Source organism: Lithobates pipiens, unplaced genomic scaffold (genome assembly GCF_037356315.1).
Source record: "Lithobates pipiens isolate NorthernLeopardFrog02 unplaced genomic scaffold, aLitPip1_a1.2 Scaffold_10, whole genome shotgun sequence".
NCBI classification, from domain to species: Eukaryota; Metazoa; Chordata; class Amphibia; order Anura; family Ranidae; genus Lithobates; species Lithobates pipiens.
The window spans coordinates 22,978,373-23,000,555 of NW_027507686.1; the positions used below are offsets into that span (position 1 = coordinate 22,978,373).

Genomic DNA, 22,183 nt, shown 5'->3' on the forward strand with positions numbered 1-22,183 from the left:
CATCGAAGTCAGTATTGGTTTGTCTCGTCCAAGAACCATTCCAGCTCCATATTGGTTCTGGAACACGGGGGGGGGGGGGTCCGGGCCGTTAACGAGTGCCGCAGCCAATGTCAGTACACCTTTGTGCACGCCGCCATCTCCCGGGGCATTCGTTACAAACCGAACCCATAAACAAAAAAAAAAAAAACAATCACTCTCCCCTCGATATCCTGCTATTGTAGAAATGCATTTATTTGGTAACCGATATGTTAGTACATCTGAAAAGCAATAACGGAGCTGCGCTGCCAAGATTCCCCGGCTGTTCCGCCAAACAAACTGCATCCACTTAGCGGGACAGAGCGAGGTTTGTATTTGGCTTTTTTTTTTTTTTTTTACTGACGCTCCAGTTCCTTCAAATATCAAATGATTAAAAACACGATTGGATTTGCTGCGTGTTTGGTTTGGCAATTAAATCTGCAGAAATTGTTTTTTTTTTTTTTTTTTTAGAAGATTTTTAGAGATTAGAAAAAGTCAATTATTGGAAGGCACAGGAAACGCAGTGGCTATGGGGGGTCCCGCCCCCCTCCTCCAGAGACGTCATTCACAACCCTTGGCTGAGGATGACTTTGCTCAGGGTTTTGCCTTCATCTTTGGAGTCCGCCATGAAAGATTCGATCTCCTCCACGGTGCGGGGGACGCAGGTGAGAAGCTCCACGCCGCTGGCGGTCACTGCGATGTCGTCTTCTATTCGCACCTATGGAAAAGAAGATTAGGGTGTGCGGTTACTATCGTATCATAAATGGAAATACAACACTTAGGGCAGTGATGGCGAAGCTTGGCACCCCAGATGTTTTGGAACTACATTTCCCATGATGCTCAACTACACTGCAGAGTGCATGAGCATCATGGGAAATGTAGTCCCAAAACATGACTTGACTTAGGGCATATTTATAAAGCCGTTCATCTGATATTCGCTGCTGGTGAATCTTTCTGGTGCATGGCATGCGATTTGACTGACTGCAACTGATTTGCCAATAGTCAATGTTTGGGAAAAGTCACCGTGACTGCTTGATAATTATAACCCTTTACAAGTCTACAGTTTGGCCTGACCCTCTGTGACAGCCGGAGGGGCAGGAGAGGGGTGCGGGGCAGATACTGCCATTAGGGTGATCACCTGGCCACAGAGAGATCCTCATGGGAGATTTCACTTTTACTTCCTGGTGCGTCTCCAGAAAATTGATGGGAAATCTCCCCAGTGGGACAGAAATATGGATGAACGAAAAATAAATAGAAATAAACATTTTTTTTTTTTTATTAGATTTCACTTTAAAAAAAAAGTATAGTTCTGGAGTAAATGAAAGTATTTTATTTTTATAGCAGAACTATTGGAAAACTTTCTCTTTTTATTTTGGATAGAGCAAGGGAGGGCTATAACTCCTGTCATATTTTTTTTCCCACCATCTGTGTCCCATTGTGAAGATTTCTCTTCACTTCCTGTGCCATTGTGGAGATTTCTGTACACTTCCTGACCCATTGTGGAGATTTCTCTTCACTTCCTGTCCCATTGTGGAGATTTCTCTTCACTTCCTGTCCCATTGTAGAGATTTCTCTTTACTTCCTGTCCCATTGTGGAGATTTATCTTCACTTCCTGCCCCATTGTGGAGATTTCTCTTCACTTCCTGTCCTATAGCCAAATAGGAAGTGAGAGGAAATCCCTACAAATTAAGGGAATTCCTTGGGGACCCCCCCCCCCCCAGTCACCAGAACTGTTTCCCCATTGAAAGATTTCCCCTCAATTACTTTTATGGGAACAACCCAATTTTTTTTCCTTCTCTTTTAATAATAAAATTAATAATGGTAAACATGACAAATAGATCTCCTTAAAGGGGACACAGACAGCAATAAAAACCGACACACATTCCAATCCATCTCCACTCTATCCAAAACAAAAGTTTTGCCTTTAGTTATACTTTAAATATAAATTCAGTTCTATATTTGAATCGCATGTGATACGCACCGCACTGCTATGCAGATCACAGCGTTAAGCCTCGTCTGGCGTTTCTAGCTTTCAGAGGCGTTTCTCTTCCTCTAGTCAAAAACAGTGGTTCCCTATGGGAGCCCATTGATTTGCATAGAAGTTGCACCACAAGTCGGATCAAGATAATCCGACTTGCGGTGCGACTTTTGTGCTGAGGATCTTAAAGGGGAGCTCCACCAAAAAAAAAAAAAAAAATGCGTTAGGGTTCCCCCCAAGATGATACCAGACCCTTCGGTCTGGTATGGATCTTAAGGGGAACCCCCACACCCAAAAAAATGGTGTGGAGGTCCCCCTCAAGAGTCATATCAGACCCTTATTCAAGCACGCAGCCCGGCAGGTCAGGAAAGGGGTGGCGAGCGAGCACCCCAATAACACCCCCCCCCCCCCCCCGGTCATACCAGAACATTTTTATTGTACATTTTCTTCTGTGCCCTCTATCGACACTTTTTTTTACCATTTTATGAAGCAACTCGTGTTCTTTGAGTGAATAGGAAAGTATGGCGGTTTTTATATTCAGCCTAGTAATGAGCGCCCGTTACTATCTCAGAAAAACGCCCGGGTATTTCAAAAGAGAATTCCCTCTGCAGTACAGCCTGACCGCGGGGGACTCTCACCAGGGGCTGATCTTATAGGGGAAACAGTTACATCTTTATTGTCATGTCAGCTTCCTAACGGCTCTGCAATAAAGAACATTTACCGTGCAGGTTGTGCCAAATCCCACCAGGAATTGTGCTGACAGAACGGTTTTCTATCTTATCGCAGGGACAGAGATCACCAATGTCACCCGTATGAATCACTCCACACAGCGCCCTTCACCCACAGCCTCACTCACTAGTCATACGATTGAACTGAAAGGGGAAATGTCATCTTGTAGGATTTTAGAGAAATAAAAAGAGATCAGTTTGCTTTAAGTGTATCAATTCGCGCCTGACCACTCAAAACGTGATGCCGATGAGTTAAACCCACCAAGAATTTCTAATATCGTAAAGGGTATGCATGCCTGCTGTGACCATTATGAGTAATCTCACCATCCCAGCATTGAGTTCCCGGGTCTGTACACCTGCTGTGCCCATTATAACGAGTTCCTACCGTCCCTACACTGAGTTCACAAGGATGAATGCCTACTGTGCCCATTATGAGAGGTTCCCGCCATCCCTGAGCTCTCAGGTCTGAACACCTGCTGTGCCAATTGAGAGGTTCCTACCATCCCTGAGCTGAGTTCCTGGGTCTGTAAACCTGCTGTGCCCATTATGAGAGCTTCCCACCATCCCTGAGCTGAGTTCACTAAAAAGCATGCCTGCTGTGCCCTTTATGAGGGGTTCCCACCATCCCTGTGCTGAGTTCCTGGGTCTGCAAACCTGCTGTGCCCATTATGAGGGGTTCCCACTATCCCTGTGCTGAGTTCCTGGGTCTGCAAACCTGCTGTGCCCATTATGCGAGGTTCCCACCATCCCTGAGCTGAGTTCACTAAAAAGCATGCCTGCTGTGCCCATTATGAGAGGTTCCCACCATCCCTGAGCTGAGTTCACTAAAAAGCATGCCTGCTGTGCCCTTTATGAGGGGTTCCCACTATCCCTGTGCTGAGTTCCTGGGTTTGCAAACCTGCTGTGCCCATTATGAGAGTTTCCCGCCATCCCTGAGCTCTCAGGTCTGCACACCTGCTGTGCCCATTATGAGAGGTTCCCACCATACCTCTGCTGAGTTCACTAAAAAGCATGCCTGCTGTGCCCATTATGAGGAATGACTCATAACTGGGATGCATGCTTGCTGTGCCCATTGGGTGAGGTTTGTGTGAGAAGGTGGAGGGAGAGAATGTCTTGCTGACACCAAAAAAAATCTTTAGGCAATTCAGCCATGAAAACACAGCAGAGTGCAGCTTATGTGTTTGTATGCCTGGGGGAACGATGGTGGCTTCCAGAGAGCCTGCACACCTCTGTCCGGTCACCATATACGTCTGCCTGGAGCAGTGTCCTTTACATACGTGTTAATTGAAGTGAAGCCTTAATTTAGCACAGGTGGGGGTGGGGCGATGGTAACAGCAAAATTCACTTACACCGCCGAACCCTCGGAAGCGTCTCAGGACGTCGTTGTTAATAAAGCATGCCTGAGCGGGGTTGGCCAGGGCCTGGTCCAGGACGTGGTCGATGAAGTAGATTCCAGGCTCAATAGTGAGAACCATTCGCTCCTGGAGGGTGCGGGCTGTCCGCAGGCTTTTCAGGCCGGGCAGGTCAATGCGATCGGTACCCTAAAAACGAACCACAGAGAGATTATTGGCAAATGTCAACATGCAAATCTGACCACAAACATTTCATACAAAAACAGAGCCGGGCCGAGAGATAGAAAGAGGAGAACCTGAGCACTTCAGCAGAAGGTGGGGGAGAAAAAGGGGCGGGACCTGTAACCTATGGTGCAGACGATCAAAGCTTATGGGGGGGTTTTTATCTTACTCTAAACCAGCGGCCTTCAAACTGCGACCTGTAGCCATGCGCTTGCATTTATTTGGCCCTTGGGGGTGCTATTCGAGGAACATTTCTTCCCACTGATACCGTCAATGGGGTACTATTGCTCCCATTAAAACCAATGATGGAGCACTATTCCTCCCAATGACACCAACAATGGGGTACCATTCCTCCCACTGAGACCAATGATAGGGCAGTATTTCTCCCAGTGACAGCAACGTTCAGGCACTATCCCCCCAGTGACATCAAGGATGAGGCACTATTCCTCCCAGTGACACCAACGATGGGGCACTGTTCCTCCCAGTGACACCAAGAATGGGGCACTATTCCTCCCAGTGACACCAACGATGGGGCACTATTCCTCCCAGTGACACCAACGATGGGGCACTATTCCTCCCAGTGACACCAACGATGGGGCACTATTCCTCCCAGTGACACCAACGATGGGGCACTATTCCTCCCAGTGACACCAACGATGGGGCACTATTCCTCCCAGTGACACCAACGATGGGGCACTATTCCTCCCAGTGACACCAACGATGGGGCACTATTCCTCCCAGTGACACCAACGATGGGGCACTATTCCTCCCAGTGACACCAATCATGGGGTGCTGCTATTGTTCCCACTGATGCCAATTATGGGGCACTATTCCTCTTAGCGACACCAACAATAGGGCATTATTCCTCCAACTGACACCAACGATGGGGCACTATGCCTCCCACTGACACAAACGTTGGGGCACAATTCCTCCTCCTACTGACCACAGGCACACCGTCCAGCCCTGCTGCTGGCAGCCCGTTAAATTGTATGAGAGGCTGACAACTGCTGCGGCTGGATGGAGGTAGGCGGTGCACCAATCGGTGCGAATGTTTAGGGCAGTACCTATCCAGGAATGAATGCTCGGAACGCAAGCAGTCTGCATTGCGAGCCTTCGTCCATGGTCACATAATGCTCTAAATGTTGATACCGCTCGGTGCACCGTCCAGCTGGGACTCGGAGTCACATCCTATAGAGCAGATCCAGCTGGGTCCTTGGTTCCAGCTTGTACTGGAATCCTAAATAAACAACCCAGCCAAGCCAACGCTCTCCCCTGTCACAGGGAGGCCGCTTCCAGGCCTGGAACACACGGCGCAATTCATCTCCAACTCCTAACAAGCAGTAGAGAACATTCTGGCCATGGGGGGGAAGAAATCACAGTGAGGACGGAGAACAGAATCCGTTTCTGGATGGAGCTCCGGAGTACGATCGTCCAAGGCGGCTTCCAGGCTGACAACAGCGAGGCTCCCGCTGACACGGGAGAACGTCAGGAGGCCTGGCAGCCAAATGGACCCTCCCAAATTTACATGTTTAGATGATCTTTACTGATTGCAGATTTCTGGTGTACACTCGCTACATGCTGCCGATCTTTTCTCAAGTGTGGCAGAGATCACATGCCACCGTGCCCAGGTTTCTGGTCACATGACCCCGCGCCCAGGTTTCTGGTCACATGACCCCGCGCCCAGGTTTCTGGTCACATGACCCCGCGCCCAGGTTTCTGGTCACATGACCCCGCGCCCAGGTTTCTGGTCACATGACCCCGCGCCCAGGTTTCTGGTCACATGACCCCGCGCCCAGGTTTCTGGTCACATGACCCCGTGCCTAGGTTTCTAGTCACATGACCCCGTGCCTAGTTTTCTAGTCACATGACCTCGTGCCTAGGTTTCTAGGTCACATGACCCCGTGCCTAGGTTTCTAGCCATTTTTCCAGTACCAGGGGGTGTGTGGAGGCAATCGGTTGGCTGCCTGTCAGTTTTTACACACAATTGTAAAAACGCTGTCAGGTCTGTATAATGTATGGGTCTGGCAGCAAAAGGGTTAAACCCTCTGGGTTCTTTAGTTTAACACATTGAGCACAATAAATTAAACATTCCCCAGCAAACTATTTTTTTAGAATTCTTACCCAAAAGTTGCAATTTGCAGCTGTCAATGCTGCTGGTTCCTGCTCTCTCAGAGCTCCTTTTCTCAACTTCCAGTCTTTAGAGGAAATAGTCCATAACAGTGGACAGTGCAGTCTGTTAGACTGGAGATTGGGGTGGGGGATGAGGAGCAGGGGAGTGCTTTGACATTCCAGGCTATGGGGTTGTGTGATTCTATTGATTTACACAGTGTAGGGAGACAACTCTAATCCTGAATGTAAGGGCGGCTTTGTAGGATGCTGCAAGAGAAAGGAGCCCCCTTGAAACAGGACACCAGCTTAAACTGGAACATAGGCAAGGATTAAAAAGATAAAGAAGCTGCACATTCAGTGATTAAATCAGCTGAGGAAAGTGCTTAAAAATTGTGAGGGGTCACCTTAATTGCACATAGATGACAACATACCGTACATGCTTTCAGGCACTGGGAGATGGAAAAGGTTTAGGCAGCAAAGGGAGGTACTTAGCAGTGCAATGTTTCTTGTCATAGTGAGTCTCTATGGGCCTTTATAGCAGAGTGACCATCTGGCATTACGGGTGTGTAAAGCCACAAGACTTACAAATATTCAGAATCACAAATATTTCAAGAGGTTATAAAAATGTTTAGCTGTATTTATTTTAGCCGTGCGGTTTGGCTAGAGTTCCCCTTTAAACCAAAACTTCACTCAAACTACTAAAAACAGATGAGAAAAATAAAGATTTTAACTGGTAAGTTGTAGGAGGTTAACCTCTTGTTGACCGTTACTTATTCCAAAGGAAGCAATTGTTTTTTTAAACAGAAAACCTACCCCCTGAAGAAGACCCTGACCATGTAGGTCGAACTGCGTTGGGGAGTTTATATGACAGACTCTCTAATATGTGATGCTGTATATAATCTTGTGTTTAAAAATCTTGGGTTAAAAATAAAAATAGCATCCTATAGGGGAAAGGTCCCCCCCCCCCCCGGGGGAACCTTTCCCGTATAGGATGCAATTTTTATTTGTTCCGTTTTCTGATCTTGCTGTGTGAACTCCCATTGACTTCCAACGTACTGACCTCGGGGTATCCTCCAACATCATGGACATCGATGCCCAGGAAGTGACCCAGGCCATGGGGCATGAACACCGCGCCCATGTGAGCTTTGATCATGTCCTCCACGTTGCCCTTCAAGATGCCAGCTTTGGTCAGCTCCTCCAGGTGAACGCGGTCAGCCAGGCGGTGCATATCCGGCCAGCTCACCCCTGTATAATGACAAAAGGGACATTCGTTAAAGTGGAAGTCCAGTTAATTTTTTTTTTTTGTTTTTACTTTTCCATGTTAATGAAAAAAATAAATTAAAAAAAATCACAATATCTATCCTCTCCACACACTGCTCCTGGGCTGTCCCCGGCTTCCTCTAGTGCCGGCGGTCCTGCACGGGCAGTCACATCATTCTTATTTCTTGTGAGTCCAGCCTGTGATCAGACCGGTTGGGCTTATAGTACTCCAGGGCAGGGCTACTGATAAAGAGGGGGGATCCATCCTGCCTATACTAAGCCCAGGCCCCCTTCAGTTCAGCAAGGGACCCAGGAGCAGGGAAGGGACTCTTTAAATACCCTTTGGGTCCAAACAGCGTGATTTTCCGGACTGTGGCTCCCAGCAATAAAAGCTTCCCGGGCCCCATCAGTTCAGCAGTGGGGCTGGGGACAAAAAGTGGACTATTTACTAATTTTGGGGAGCAGGCGGAGTAATCCTTTGTGCCGCGACTCCTCACAATTAAAAGATTTCGGCCTCTTCTTCTACATCAATCTGCTGGAAGTTTAATGTAACCGTTAGAAGCTGCAGCACGAGGATTGCGATGACGGTCCACAAAAATGAGTCACATATTAAGTTGTTGAGAGCCGTGGCTGTGGAAGGATTACTTTACAATAAGGTATTTAACCACTTGCTTACTCGGCACTTAAACCCCCCTCCTGCCCAGACCAATTTTCAGCTTTCAGCGCTGTCACTCTTTGAATGACAATTGTGCGGTCATACAACACTGTACACAAATTAAATTTTTATAATTTTTTCCCCACAAATAGAGCTTTCTTGTGGTGGTATATTTGATCACCTCTGAGACTTTTAATTTTTGTTAAACTAATTAAAAAGGCTGAATTAAAAAAAAAAGAAAAAAAAAAAAAGATACAAAATGGTTTTATATTTTGTTAATACATTTTGCAAACAGGTAATTTTTCTGCTTCATTGATGTACACTGAGGCTACATTGATGGGCACCGATAGGCTGCATTGATTGGCACTGATAAGGCGACACTGATGGGCACTAATAGGCGGCACTGGTGGACACTGATAGATGGCATTGGTGGGCACTGATGGGCACTAATAGGTGGCAGTAATGGGCACTGATCGGCACTGGTAGGTGACACTGATAGACAGCACTACTAGGTGGCAGTGATGAGGAACTGATTGGCACCACTGGTGGGCATTGATAGGTGGCACTCGTGGGCATTGATGTGAACTATGGTGTGAACTGGCCCTAGAACTTCTGTGATCATAAAAAGGCATGTACTGGTGGGCTGATTGGTGGGCACTGATTTGTGGCACTGGCAGGCAGTACTGGTGGGCACATATGAGGCGGCTTCGCCTCTTCTTCACCGATGTCCCTTCAAACAGAAGACAGCGATCGGCTTTGTAAATTTTGGAAGTTCGTAAATTGGAAAATTTGTACATTTCGGAAGTTCGGACATTCGGAAATTCTAAAGTTCAGAAATTCGGAAATTCAAAAATTTGTCAATTTGTCAATTTGAAAATCTGAAAACAAGAATAAAAATCTGAAAATTCAAAACAAAGAAAATCCAAAAACCTGAAAATCTGAAATAACTAATAATAACTATTAAATTATAGGAATTTCCTTTAAAATTTGGCTGTTAGAGATTGTTCGATTTTACTGATTTTCTTTCTTTTTTGTCAGATTTTCAAATGTTCAGAAATTCGAAGTATAAATACATAAGGGGTCCATATAGTGAACTTGGTGTTGAGTTATTCACTTTATGGTCATCACTGAGGATAAGGGGGCACTCTTTACATCTGGAGGAAAAGAGATTTCATCTCAAAATACAGAAAGGTTTCTTCACAGTAAGATCTATGAAAATGTGGAATAGACTACACATGTGCCAAATTAGTTTTTCAATGAAACTCAACAAATTTGTTAATTCGGAAATATTTGAATTAAAGGAAACCCATTTGATGTCAATTCAAAATTTTTAAAATAAGAAAATAAGAATAAAAATACGAAAACCCCGACATAATAACTAATAAATAATAACCATTACTAACTATTAAATTATAGGTATTGAAATTTCCTTTCAAATTTGGCTGTTAGTGAACGTAATGAATATGAATTTATCCGAAGTTACGAATTATCTGAAATAATAAATGCCGCATCTAAACGAATGGAACGTAATGAATTAATAATTATAAATAATAATAAAAACTTTTTAAAATAATAATAATATATATAATAATAATAATATATATAATAATAATAAAAACTGTTTTATTATTCATTTGTTATTCGTTATTTTGGATAATTCGTAACTTCGGATAAATTCATATTCGTTACGTTCATAAACAGCCAAATATGAAAGGAAATTCCGATACGTATAGTTGAATAGTTAGTTATTGTTAGATTATTTCGGATTTACGGATTTTTGAATATATGAATTTAGGAATACCACATTTAAATGAATGGAACAGAACGAATTCAAATTTTTCCGAAAGTTACAAATTTATTCGAAATAACAAATTTTGATCATAACTGATGACACAAAAAAAAACAAAATTAATGAAACGAAAACGAACAAATTTTTCAGCAGTACACATGTCTAGAGGTGGTTCTGACCAGCTCAGTAGATTCCTTTAAAAAAAAAAAAAAAAAAAAAAAAGCCCTGGATTCTTTCCTAAATGTACATAATATAACTGGAAAATAACATTTATAGGTAAAGTTGATCCCGGGAAAATCTGATTGGCTCTCGGGGGATCAGGAAGGATTTTTTTTTTCCCCTGCTGGAGAAAATTAGATCATGCTTTGCTGGAGTTTTTCGCCTTCCTCTGGATCAACTGTGTATATAGGATTGTATGATTTTTTATTTTTATTGGTTGAACTGGACGGACTTGTGTCTTTTTTTCAACCAGATAACTACAGTGTGTAACTTTATCTCCGCACACAGCTGGACAGGAAACGTCCTTGCACTATGGAAGGTCCACAGGGAAGGGAATTGTGCTGACGTTATGTCTACTGACTTCACCATTCCCAGCCAAGTCATATCATGTAGAGAACAGGTCAGTGAACCAATGGGCAGTCTGGGGGGGATCAGACCGGCACACACCCGGATCTTGCCGGACCGAGACGGCCAACAATTTGAGACACACCCCACCTCACCCGCTAACATCCACGAGGCGAGGGGGGGGGGGGGGCCCTGAAACGCTTTTCATAGTCCCAGTGTGGTGTAAGTTCACCGAGTTTACAATGAATCTCATTCACATTCAGGTCAATTTCATGACGGCCAGGAGAAAAGAAAACAGCCGAAATGTCATTTATTAAAAACGGGGGCAGAGGGCGGGCACAGCCACACAAGTTTTAACCTGAAAAAAAACAAAAAAGGGCAGCACTAAACACCCATATTATAGCTGTAGGCAATAAAGGCAATATACTGAAACTCTTCACGATCATAAAAAGTCAATAAAATTGCAGTGCTAAAAATATTGTTCAAGAGAAAAGACAATTCTTTTTCTGACATAATTCACCTGAACTATATATTCAGTGCTGCGATTTTGTTGCCTTTTTATGATCACAGAAGTTTTAGGACCAGTTCACACCATAGAAACGCAGCCCGGATGGGTTCCAGATGCTTTTCAGCATGTGCGTTTTTGATGCGTTCCAGTGCATTTTTTTTCTCCTTTTTCTTAACCTGAAATAAGGACATGTGTGTTCCATTGTGTTTTTAGTGCGTTTTGATATTTTTTTCAGCATTCCAGCGCTGGGAAAATGCAGCATGTTCCAGAAAAAAAAAAAGAATATAAAAAAAAAAAAAAAATAAAAAAAAAAAAAAAAGAGTAGAACGCTCTGGAACTTCAAGCACTGGTGTGAACCTTGCCATTGAAAACCATATACCCTACCTTCCATGCATTTTTGATGCAGGAAAAATACGCATTGGAATGCATGTGGCGTGAACTGGCCCTTAAAGCTGAGCTCCGGCCTTCTCTTCTGTTGTGCGCAGCTCATCCTCCTTAAGGCCCCTTTCACACTGGGGCGGTTTTCAGGCGCTGAGCGGTGCGCTAGCAGGACGGTGAAAAAAGTCCTGCTAGCCACATCTTTGAAGAAGTGAAGGAGCGGTGTATTCACTGCTGAAATCAATGGGGCAGCGCGGCTATACCTTCGGCAAAGTGCCGCTGCAGTGGCGCTTTGCGGGCGGTTTTAACCCTTTTTTCCGCTAGCGGACGCAAAACGACGGTAAAGCGCCGCTAAAAATAGCGGCGGTTTACCGCCGATGCCCCAGTGTGAAAGGGGCCTAACATACTAATAACATTCTAACCACTTAAAGCGGAGTTCCACCCATTTAAAAGTCAGCAGCTACAAAAAAGTGTAGCTGCTGACTTTTAATAATCGGACATTCCCTTGTCCCAGGGTCCAGTGATGCGGGTGAATGAAGCCCCGCTCCTCTCCCCCTCCTCTCTGCTGCGACGGCATTGCAACTTCAAAGCCGGGCACACACTACGCGCTGTGAATGGCCGGGCAATCTTCTGGGACCTGTGACATGTCCCAGAAGATTGCACTGAGGAAGGGGGGAGAGGTGAACTTCCCGGGAGGAAGTGGGCGCCGGATGCCTCTAAAAGGGTAACCACTCCCCACCCCCCCCCAAAAAAAAAAATGACATGCCAAACATGGCATGTCAGGGGGTCACCATCACTTAAAGCGGAAGTTGCATTTTTGGGTGGAACTCCGCTTTAAGGACCGGGCCTATTTTTTACACTTGGTGTTTACAAGTCCAAATCAGTTTTTTTTTTTTTTTTTTGCTAGAAAAATACTTAGAACCCCCAAACATTATATATTTTTTTCCCAGACACCCTAGAGAATAAAATGGCGGTCGTTGCAATACTTTATGCCACACCGTATTTGCGCAGCGGTCTTACAAATGCATTTAAAAAAATTAAAAATACAATTTTGTGAATTAAAAAATAAGAAAACAGTTAAGTTAGCCCCATTCTATATAATGTGAAAAATGGACCCTCGCGCCACTAAGTGCTAAACGTGAAATAAATCTATGTGCATAAAAAATGGAAAATATTACAAAGTATAATAAAACAACCTGTGGGATGAAGAAAGTGCAAGTGCTGCTAAATATTACAAAAATGCAGCGGGACAAAAAATAGTAAACACAAACTATCACATAAATGAATAAAAATGAAAAGTCCTGCGCAAATCGTGCCACTGAAAAAATAGGATGATATATGTAATTGTGAAAAACAGAAGTCAATGGAAAACTAATACAAATAAATACACCAATAAGTGTAGGTGTATGGTGAAAAAGCTTGAGAAAGAGCAGGACCAAATGTTCCAAAATATCAGGCTCTCAGAACTCTCACCTCCAAGCAGGTATAATCAGGAAAAATACAGATGATCCCAGTAAACTTCTCCTTTTAGTTCCCTGTGCACAATTCTCAAGTGGTATATACTTCTGCCACTAGAGGGCCAATTCAACCTCTTGTATGTAATGCTGCAGCATTTGTATCCTCGTAGTATAAAACTTAAAGAGAACACAGAGGGAAGGAGGGAAGGGAGAGAGAGAGGGGACTCCAATAGTGTAGTGGTTTCAAAAACTAGATACATTTATTAAGAGAAAGCAATGGACTCTCACATTTAAAAAGAAAGTTCAAACGCCAGATCTCTATCTGTTTGAACTTTCTTTTTAAATGTGAGAGTCCATTGCTTTCTCTTAATAAATTTATTAATTAATAAATTTATTTGTATTAGTTTTCCATTGACTTCTGTTTTTCACATTTACATATAGCCCCATTCTATATTGTGAAAGATAATGTTACGCCGAGTAAATAGATACCCAACATGTCACGCTTCAAAATTGCGCCCGCTCGTGGAATGGCGACAAACTGACACTTAAAAATCTCCATAGGCGACCTTTAAAAATTTCTACAGGTTACCAGTTTTGAGTTATAGAGGAGGTCTAGCGCTTAAATTATTCTTGCTCTAACGATTGTGGCGATACCTCACATGTGTGGTTTGAAAACCGTTTACAAATGCGGGTGCGACGTGCGTATGCGTTCGCTTCTGCACACAAGTTCTTAGTTATTTTACTTTTTATTTGGTCCTTTTAAAAAACTAACCGGGGTGGTTAACTCTCCAGCCGCTGATAAAAGTGAATCCGCTTTTATCCAAAGTGGACCGCTCGCCGTTTTAAACGAAAATAGCAGGTTTATGGCAGGTATCTGCTGCCATAACAACGGTACTCAACGTCAAAATACCGACGTATAACGATAATAATAATAATTTCATTACATACTATAGTTAAAACACTTTAGGCCTGGAATATTTTTCCCCCTTTCTGACCAGAGCACTGTTTGTGATTCGCCACTGCCTCACTTTAACTGATAATTTTGCGCTATAAACAAAAAAAGAGCAACAATTTTGAAAAAAAAAAAAAAAAGCATATTTTTTTTTTACTTTTTGGTATAATAAAATATCCCCCAAACATCTATAAAAAATGTTTTTTTTCCTCAGTTAAGGCTGATATGTATTCTACAAAAAAAAAAAAAAATCACAGTAAGCGTATATTGATTGGTTTGCGCAAAAGTTATAGCCTCTACAAAATAGAGGATAGTTTTATGGCATTTTGATTTTTGATTTCTTTTTATTAGTAATGGCGGCGATCAGCGATTTTTATCGTGACTGCGACATTGTGGCGGACACATCGGACACTTTTGACACCATTTTGGGACCATTGTCATTTATACAGGGATCAGTGCTATAAAAGTGCACTGATTACAGTGTAAATGACACTGGCAGTGAAGGGGTTAACACTAGGGAGGGGATCAAGCGGTTAAGTGTGTCCTAGGGGGTGATTCTAACTGTGGGGGGGCTACCTAGGACATGACAGGGATCACTGCTCCCGATGACAGGGAGCAGTGTTCTCCGTCATATCACTAGGAAGAACGGGGAAATGCCTTTCTTCCGCTCTATGACAATGATAATGTTGGGAAGGGGATAAACCCAATGATGTCATCACTGGGTCTCTGTGCTTTTCTATGCAAAGCAGGCAGCTCATGGCTGGTGGGAGGAGCCAGCAGGGGGCTTTATATAGCTTCCTGAAATCATCACATCTCCAGACAATCTCCAGAGCCCTCAGCCCCGATGCAAGCAGTGAGCTGGCTCTTGGGAGGAGTTCTGCAAATATCAAATTGCCTTTATGGGTGGGTGTCATGTCAGTGAAGTGGGCGTTCCTATGCTGGCTGTATTTCAAGACAGTCTGCCTAGAAACAATTCGAGATGCACCCCACCTCACTCGATAACATCCACGAAGGTGGTGTGGTGTCTGAAAGGCTTCTCATAGTCCCAGCGCAGTGTACGTTCACCGAGTTTACAATGAACCTCATTCAAAAAACTGATCCGTTTCGAGGGGTATCCCCCTGAGGAAGAGGTGCATCGCCCCTTGGAACGCGTCAGTTATTTTTGAGGGTCTTCCTGTGGTTGGGACTCGTTCAGTGGCCCAGATACATCCAGGGCTCTGTGGATACTGATAAAAAGACATCTGTCTTATCATTCTAATAAAGTTATGGCAAAGGTAAGGCACATGGCTTGGTGTGCCCTCGGTTCTTGTTTTGCCGTATCCGTATTAGACGGAGGTCTGGGGGTGTCCGATGTCTCCCCGTCAGTCCCCCGCACAGGTAGTACATGTTCCAGGATGGAGAAGAAACACGGTAGAAGGCATGGACAGTCCCCGCCATTGTTTGTCACCAAACCACAGCCCGCCGCGGTTCTGTTGTTGTTTTCCGGCACATGGCTCAGGCCGGGTCATATTTCTTCCCCCTCTCACAATGAACATGGCTGCAGGATTTATGGTGTTGTTGGTGCGGGCAGAGCCTGCAGACAGGGGGTGAGGGGTCAGGGACTCTGGGAAGCAGACGGTCTGCAGTTCTCATCTCAGATGTTCAGGGGCTGGAAGGAGATAAGGACTGTTAACAAAATCACCGGCTGTCCTTAAATGTTCCGACAGTCAGCTAATGGTGGTGAAAGGGGACCAGGACCATGACATCTCCTGTACTGATACCCTGACAGGTCCTCTTCAAGCTCAACTCTGGGCACAAGCACTTTCCTTTACATATTATAAACGCTACTGCCAGACCCACCCACCTTACAAACCGCTCAGCATCGGCTGCTCCTCTCTACCAATCCCTCCATTGGCTTCCACTCACCCAACAAATTTAATTCCAACTTACCAAGTCATCCACAACTCGGCCCTCCGGCTACATCACTAACCGAGTCTCAAAACACCAACCAAATTGTCCCTTTTATTTCTCCCAAGACCTCCTACTCTCTAGTAGACATGTGCGGTTCATTTTGTTTCCAAATTAATATTCGGAAGCATTTTCGTTATTCGGATAAATCCAAATACCCGAATTACAATATAAACAAATTTTACCGAATGCTCCAAATAACAAAACGAAATTCGTCTAAATGTCGGACTGAAATTCAAAATGAATTTTATATCAAACTTCAGACGAATTCCAACCGTACAAATATTGCTGAAATCAAAGACTGTGTGTGTTACTCCAGTACCATTTAAAAATAATGCTGTTTTAGTTAAAGCGTTTGTTAACCCCAAAAAAACTTTAAATAAATGGATCCCGCTCCTTTAACCACTTAAGCCCCGGACCAATTTGCAGCCAAAAGGACCAGGCCCCTTTTTGCGATTCGGCACTGCGTGGCTTTAACTGACAATTGTGCGGTCGTGCGACATGGTTCACACACAAAATTTTTTTCCCCGCAAATGGAGCTTTCTTTTGGTGGTATTTGATCACCCCTGCGGTTTTTATTTTTTGCGCTATAAACAAAAATACAATGGCAATTTTGAAAAAAATGCATTATTTTTTACTTTTTGCTATAATAAATAGCCCCAAAAATATATATAAAGAAAACTTTTTTTCCTCAGTTTAGGCCGATACGTATTCTTCTACATATTTTTGGTAAAAAAATAAAAAATCTTAGTTAGCGATTATTGATTGGTTTGCACAAAAGTTATAGCGTTTACAAAATAGGGGATCATTTTATAGCATTTTTATAAATTTTTTTTTTTACTAGTAATGGCGGCGATCAGCGATTTCTATCGTGACTGCGACATTATGGAGGACACATCGGACATTTTTGACACATTTTTGGGACCATTGTCATTTATACAGCAATCAGTGCTATTTAAATGCACTGATTCCTGTGTAAATGACACTGGCAGTGAAGGAGTTAACCACTAGGGGGCAGTGTAGGGGTTATGTATGACGTGATGTGTTTTTTTTTATTGTAGGGGGCGTGGCCTGGCTTGTGAAATCACTGATCATCTTTCCCTATAAAAGGGAACAGACGATCGGTGACAGCCACACAGGGAAGCACGGGGAGAGTTTTGTTTACACAGACCTCTCCTCGTTCTTCAGCTCTGTGACCCGATCGCGGGATACCAGCGGCGATCGGGTCCGCTGATCCCGTGGCCATGGAGCACAGGACCGGGTCGGGAGCGCGCCACCGGCGGCGCGCTCCCGACCCACGGCTGGGCACTTAAAGAATTTATGTACCGGTACGTGATTGTGCCCAGCCGTGCCATTCTGCCAACGTATATCGGCGTGAGGCGGTCCTTAAGTGGTTAAAGCATGTTCTATGACACAGTGCTTGTCCTGTGTCATTTGGCCTCCTGTAACACCTAAAAAACCTGACTGATCCTAACAATTTCTCCCCTCCCCTCTGCAAACTGACCACGGTGTATCATGGCTGCTGAGCCTGAATATAAGCAGATTAAACGTCAGCTTTAACATTTGAAATGCAGTAGAAGAGACAGGTCCTCTTCACCAGCCAGCAGAGTCTGCCCCAGTTCTGGATGTGAGTAGCGGAGGAGAGGAGGCTCTCCAGAGTCTTTCCTAATAGCGTCCTATTATCTGAGTATGTGGAGAATGAAATCCCCATTTATCCCTCCTGCCATGTTTGTTCTGCCAGCTCGGCACCGCCATCCTGGAACATTCGGCTGATTAATAGGACGTCTTGTTTACATAAAGTATCCTAATGGTGGGATTTATTATTGGATGGTGATTGCTCTCACCGGAACTCGGGTGCTTCCTGGCTTACCAGTCACACGGCTGTCCTCAGCTTATGCTCCCTTCCCTTACCGGTCACATAGAAGTCCTCAGGTTCTGCTCCCTTCCCTTACCGGTCACATGGAAGTCCTCAGGTTCTGCTCCCTTCCCTTACTGGTCACATGGAAGTCCTCAGGTTCTGCTCCCTTCCCTTACCTGTCACATGGCAGGCCTCAGCTTCTGCTCCCTGTTCTTACTGGTCACATGGCAGTCCTTAGGTTCCGCTCCCTTCCCAATCACATGGAACTCCTCAGCTTCTGCTTCCTGCCCTTAAAAGTGACATGGAAGTCCTGAGGTCTTGCTCCCTTCCCTTACTGATCACATGGTAGTCCTCAGAATCTGCTCCCTTCCCTTACTGGTGACAGGGAAGTCCTCAAGTTTTGCTCCCCTCCCTTACTGGTCACATGGAAGTCCTCAGGCTCTGCTACCTTCCCTTACCTGTCACATGGAAGTCCTCGGGTTCTGCACCCTCCCTTCCCTTACTAGTCACATGGAAGTCCACAGGTTCTGCTCCCTTACCAGTGACATGAAAGTCCCCAGGTTTTGCTCCCTTCCCTTACTGATCACATGGCAGTCCTCAGGTTCTGCTCCCTTCCCTTACCGGTCACATGGAAGTCCTCAGGTTCTGCTCCCTTCCCTTACCGGTCACATGGAAGTCCTCAGGTTCTGCTCCCTTCCCTTACCAGTCACATGGAAGTCCTCAGGTTCTGCTCCCTTCCCTTATCGGTCACATAGAAGTCCTTAGGTTCTCCTCCCTGCCTCTACTGGTCACATGGCCAAATGGCATTTAAACATGTGATCTCTGCCAAAGGAGAAGATCGGATTTCAGGCAGAGCCACTAACACCGTAAAAAATGTTCTTCTTGTTTTGGATAGAAGAAGAGGATTGCAATTTGTCAATTTTTTTTATTGTCTGTGCCCCTGTTTGGCAGACTTTCCCTCACTTCCTGTGCCACCATGAAGAGCTATGAGGCTGTGTGGCTGTCACCGGCACAGGAAGGCACAGCCAGAAATAGAAGCACTTCCTGTTCTCACACAGGAAATCAGAGAAAATTTCTCCAGCTGGAACACAGAAAATAATAAAAACGTGGCTAAAGAAATCACATCAAGCTTATCACCCAATAAGGGTAATAAACAAAAAAAACGTGATTTTTACGCAAGATCTGAACTGGGCCTTATATTTTCCTGGAGTTCATAGATTGCAAAAGGAATGTTCCCTCCAATCAGTTGACAGTAGAACACAATGTCCGTACTTTGGAATAAGACGTTCCTATTGGTTCTGCTGGTGTTGAGTTGCGTCACGTTGGGACTGGCCCTGGTGTACTTTACCGGTTGCGGTTTCGGATAAATTGTTTCTCAGCATGTAATGACTGCTCAGCTGGGTGAAGTGTGAGAGCGAGTGGGGGGGGGGGGGCATTCATCAACCAGCCATATAAGAGAGCGCCGACAGCCACATCCTCACCATCAGAGCCGGGACCCTATCACCCCCCGACATACACGGTGAGAGCGCCTTGTCTGGCTGATCCAGACTTGCCGCCTGCTTCCTGTGGCTCTCTTCTGGTCCTGGCCAGCCCCTCCCACTCACCCACACTGACAGCGACGCTAAATTTATAGCGCTGCAGATCCGCCGCAGCCTCTTCTCCAGCCCTGCGTCTGAAGAGCGGCGCGTGGGCCTGCGACTGGCCGGCAGGAATTCTGCTGCGAGGACATAACGCACATCGGAAGCCACCTTTGTTACTGAGACACAGAGGTCGCTGCCGGAGATTTAGGTCAGCGTCAGAAGAAAGGGCTACGGTGTGTCTGCGTTCCTGGATGGAGAGGAAACTGAATCACACCTCTGCATGTATGCCGCTTCCTAGTTAACCACTTCAGCCCCAGAAGGTTTACCCCCCCCCCCTTCACGACCAAACCATTTTTTGTGATATTTTAACTGACAAATTAATTGCGGTCGTGCAATGTTTGTCCTTTTAGAGCTTTATTTTGGTGGTACTTGATCTCCTCTGCTGTATTTATTTTTTGTGCTATAAACAAAAAAAATAAAATAAAAAAAATAAAACGTACTTTCTGCTATAAAACATATAAAAAAAAAAAAAAAAAAGAAAAGAAAAATTTAAAAACACATTTTTTTCATCAGTTTAGGCCAATATGTATTCTGCTACATGTGTTTAGTAAAAAAATCCCAATAAGCATATATTGATTGGTTTGCCCAAATGTTATCACATCTACAAACTATGGGATATTTTTGGGGGATTTTTTTTTTTTTACTAGTAATGCGATCTTAGCGGGACTGCAACATTACCGTGGACAAATTGGACACTAAGTGACACTTTTTGGGGACCAGTGACACCAATACTGTGATCAATTCTAAAAATAGACACTGTTACAGTATAAATGACACATTGATGCAGCGTATCAGTGCCCGTCAGTGCAGCCTATCATTGCCCATCAGTGCAGCATATCATTCTCCATCAGTGCAGCATATCAGTACCTATCAATGCCCATAAGTGCAGCCTCATCAGTGCCCAGCAATGCATCAGGGAGGTATCAGGGGGATCTGCTGGCCGGGTGACACAGAGCAGGGACCTCCCACTGAGACGCTGCTTCTATATGAATAGCTGGGCGCTGTCAAACAAAGTCCCGCCTCCTAGACTGGTTACACTAATAGACAGCACACTGGTCCAATGCCGATCCAGGAAGTGGAACTTTGTTTTGACAGTGGCCGGCTATTCATATACAAGCTGCGTCTCAGAGGAAGATCCCTGCTCTGTGTCATCTGGCTGCCCGATCCTTCTGACAGTTTCCTGTCTGATCGCTTCTGGCAGAAGTGGTGCGGCCTTTTTTTTTTTACAGAACATCAGAGTGGCCCGGGGGGCAGGGAGCCCCCCTCCTGATGGCCGCACCGCTTCTGCCAGAAGCGATCAGACAGGAAACTGTCAGCCCAGTCTGCCCCTGCTCCAAACTCGCCTTCCACTAATTTCCACTTGCGAAATGCAAGCAGGAGAGTGGAAATTTTGAGGGCTGATACAACAGATTTACAAACCTCACATAGATACAATGTGACGACATATACTGTAGGTAGAAATGTTTAACCTCTCACCGGGTTTCACAGCATTCATGACGGCACGGGATGACTTGAGTACGGCTTCATAGATGGCTCTCTGGTCAGCGGTGAATTTCCCATTGGCGGGGAAGGAGCAGGTGATGTCTGAGCTGTAGCAGTAATATTCTCCTCCCATGTCGAACAGGCTGCAAGGGACAACAGACGAACGTTGTACAATTTTTCTTTCTATGCCGATGTTAAAGGAGAAGGCAAAACTTTTTTCGTGTTTATGTTAACCCATTTGTTTTTTTTTTATTTTGTCAACTTTGTTCCATTGGGGAGATTTCCCTTCACTTCCTGTCCTCAAGTCCAAATAGGAAGTGAGAGGAAATTCCTGGTAGTCACTAGAACTAGTGTCCCCACTGGAAGATCTCCGTACTTGGAACTCTGATGAAACAAGGTGTGTTCACCCCCGAAACGTGTTGGCTGTTATATGTGACCATTACATAACTTAATAAAGTGACTTAAAAACTTTCATTTAGCCTGGTGCTCTTGTTTTGTTTTCATGCTATTCATCCTTCATTAGATGTGGACATAAAGTTGGCCACCCAGACCGATAGACTGCATATTCATAGATCACCCACATTCAAATCCAATGCAACCCTTCAACAGATCCCTAGGAAATAGTGGGTGATTTTGATCAACTTTATTTTTCCAGAACTGTCTAATTCAACCATGCAGCCCTACTAGGTGACATTAGTAGTGTGCAGGGACCCTGGTGCCATGTGATACAACTTTGCTGCAGCCAGCATTAGAAATCTAGTGTCAGCTGGTCTAGGACCCTTGGAGAACCCCTCCGATCGTCAGGACCCTTGGAGAACCCCTCCGATCGCCAGGACCCTTGGAGAACCCCTCCGATCGTCAGGACCCTTGGAGAACCCCTCCGATCGCCAGGACCCTTGGAAAGCCCCTCCGATAGTCAGGACCCTTGGAGAGCCCCTCCGATCGTCAGGACCCTTGGAGAGTCCCTCCGATCGTCAGGACCCTTGGAGAAACCCTCTGATCGTCAGGACCCTTGGAGAAACCCTCTGATCGTCAGGACCCTTGGAGAAAACCCTTCCGATCGTCAGGACCCTTGGAGAAACCCTCTGATCGTCAGGACCCTTGGAGAAAACCCTTCCGATCGTCAGGACCCTTGGATAACCCCCCCCGATCTTCAGGACCCTTAGAGAACCCCTCCGATCTTCAGGACCCTTAGAGAACCCCTCCGATCTTCAGGACCCTTTAAGAATTCCTCAGATGTTCAGGGCCCCTCCAATATTCAGGACCCTTAGAGAACCCCTCCAATATT

At 45.0% G+C, this 22,183-nt stretch overlaps 1 protein-coding gene across 1 annotated transcript in view; it reads right to left on the reverse strand.

The window, feature by feature from the left end:
• Nucleotides 1-213: 213 nt before the first annotated feature.
• The window catches only part of PEPD (peptidase D), a 250,241-nt gene continuing 228,271 nt past the window's right edge, over nt 214-22,183 (reverse strand). The window contains exons 12-15 of the mRNA XM_077452749.1: nt 20,890-21,038; nt 7,466-7,650; nt 4,072-4,263; nt 214-733 (exon numbers count right to left, since the gene is read on the reverse strand). Coding sequence (XP_077308875.1) covers nt 581-733; nt 4,072-4,263; nt 7,466-7,650; nt 20,890-21,038 — 679 coding nt within the window. The 3' untranslated portion in view covers nt 214-580. The remainder of the gene's footprint in view (nt 734-4,071; nt 4,264-7,465; nt 7,651-20,889; nt 21,039-22,183) is intronic.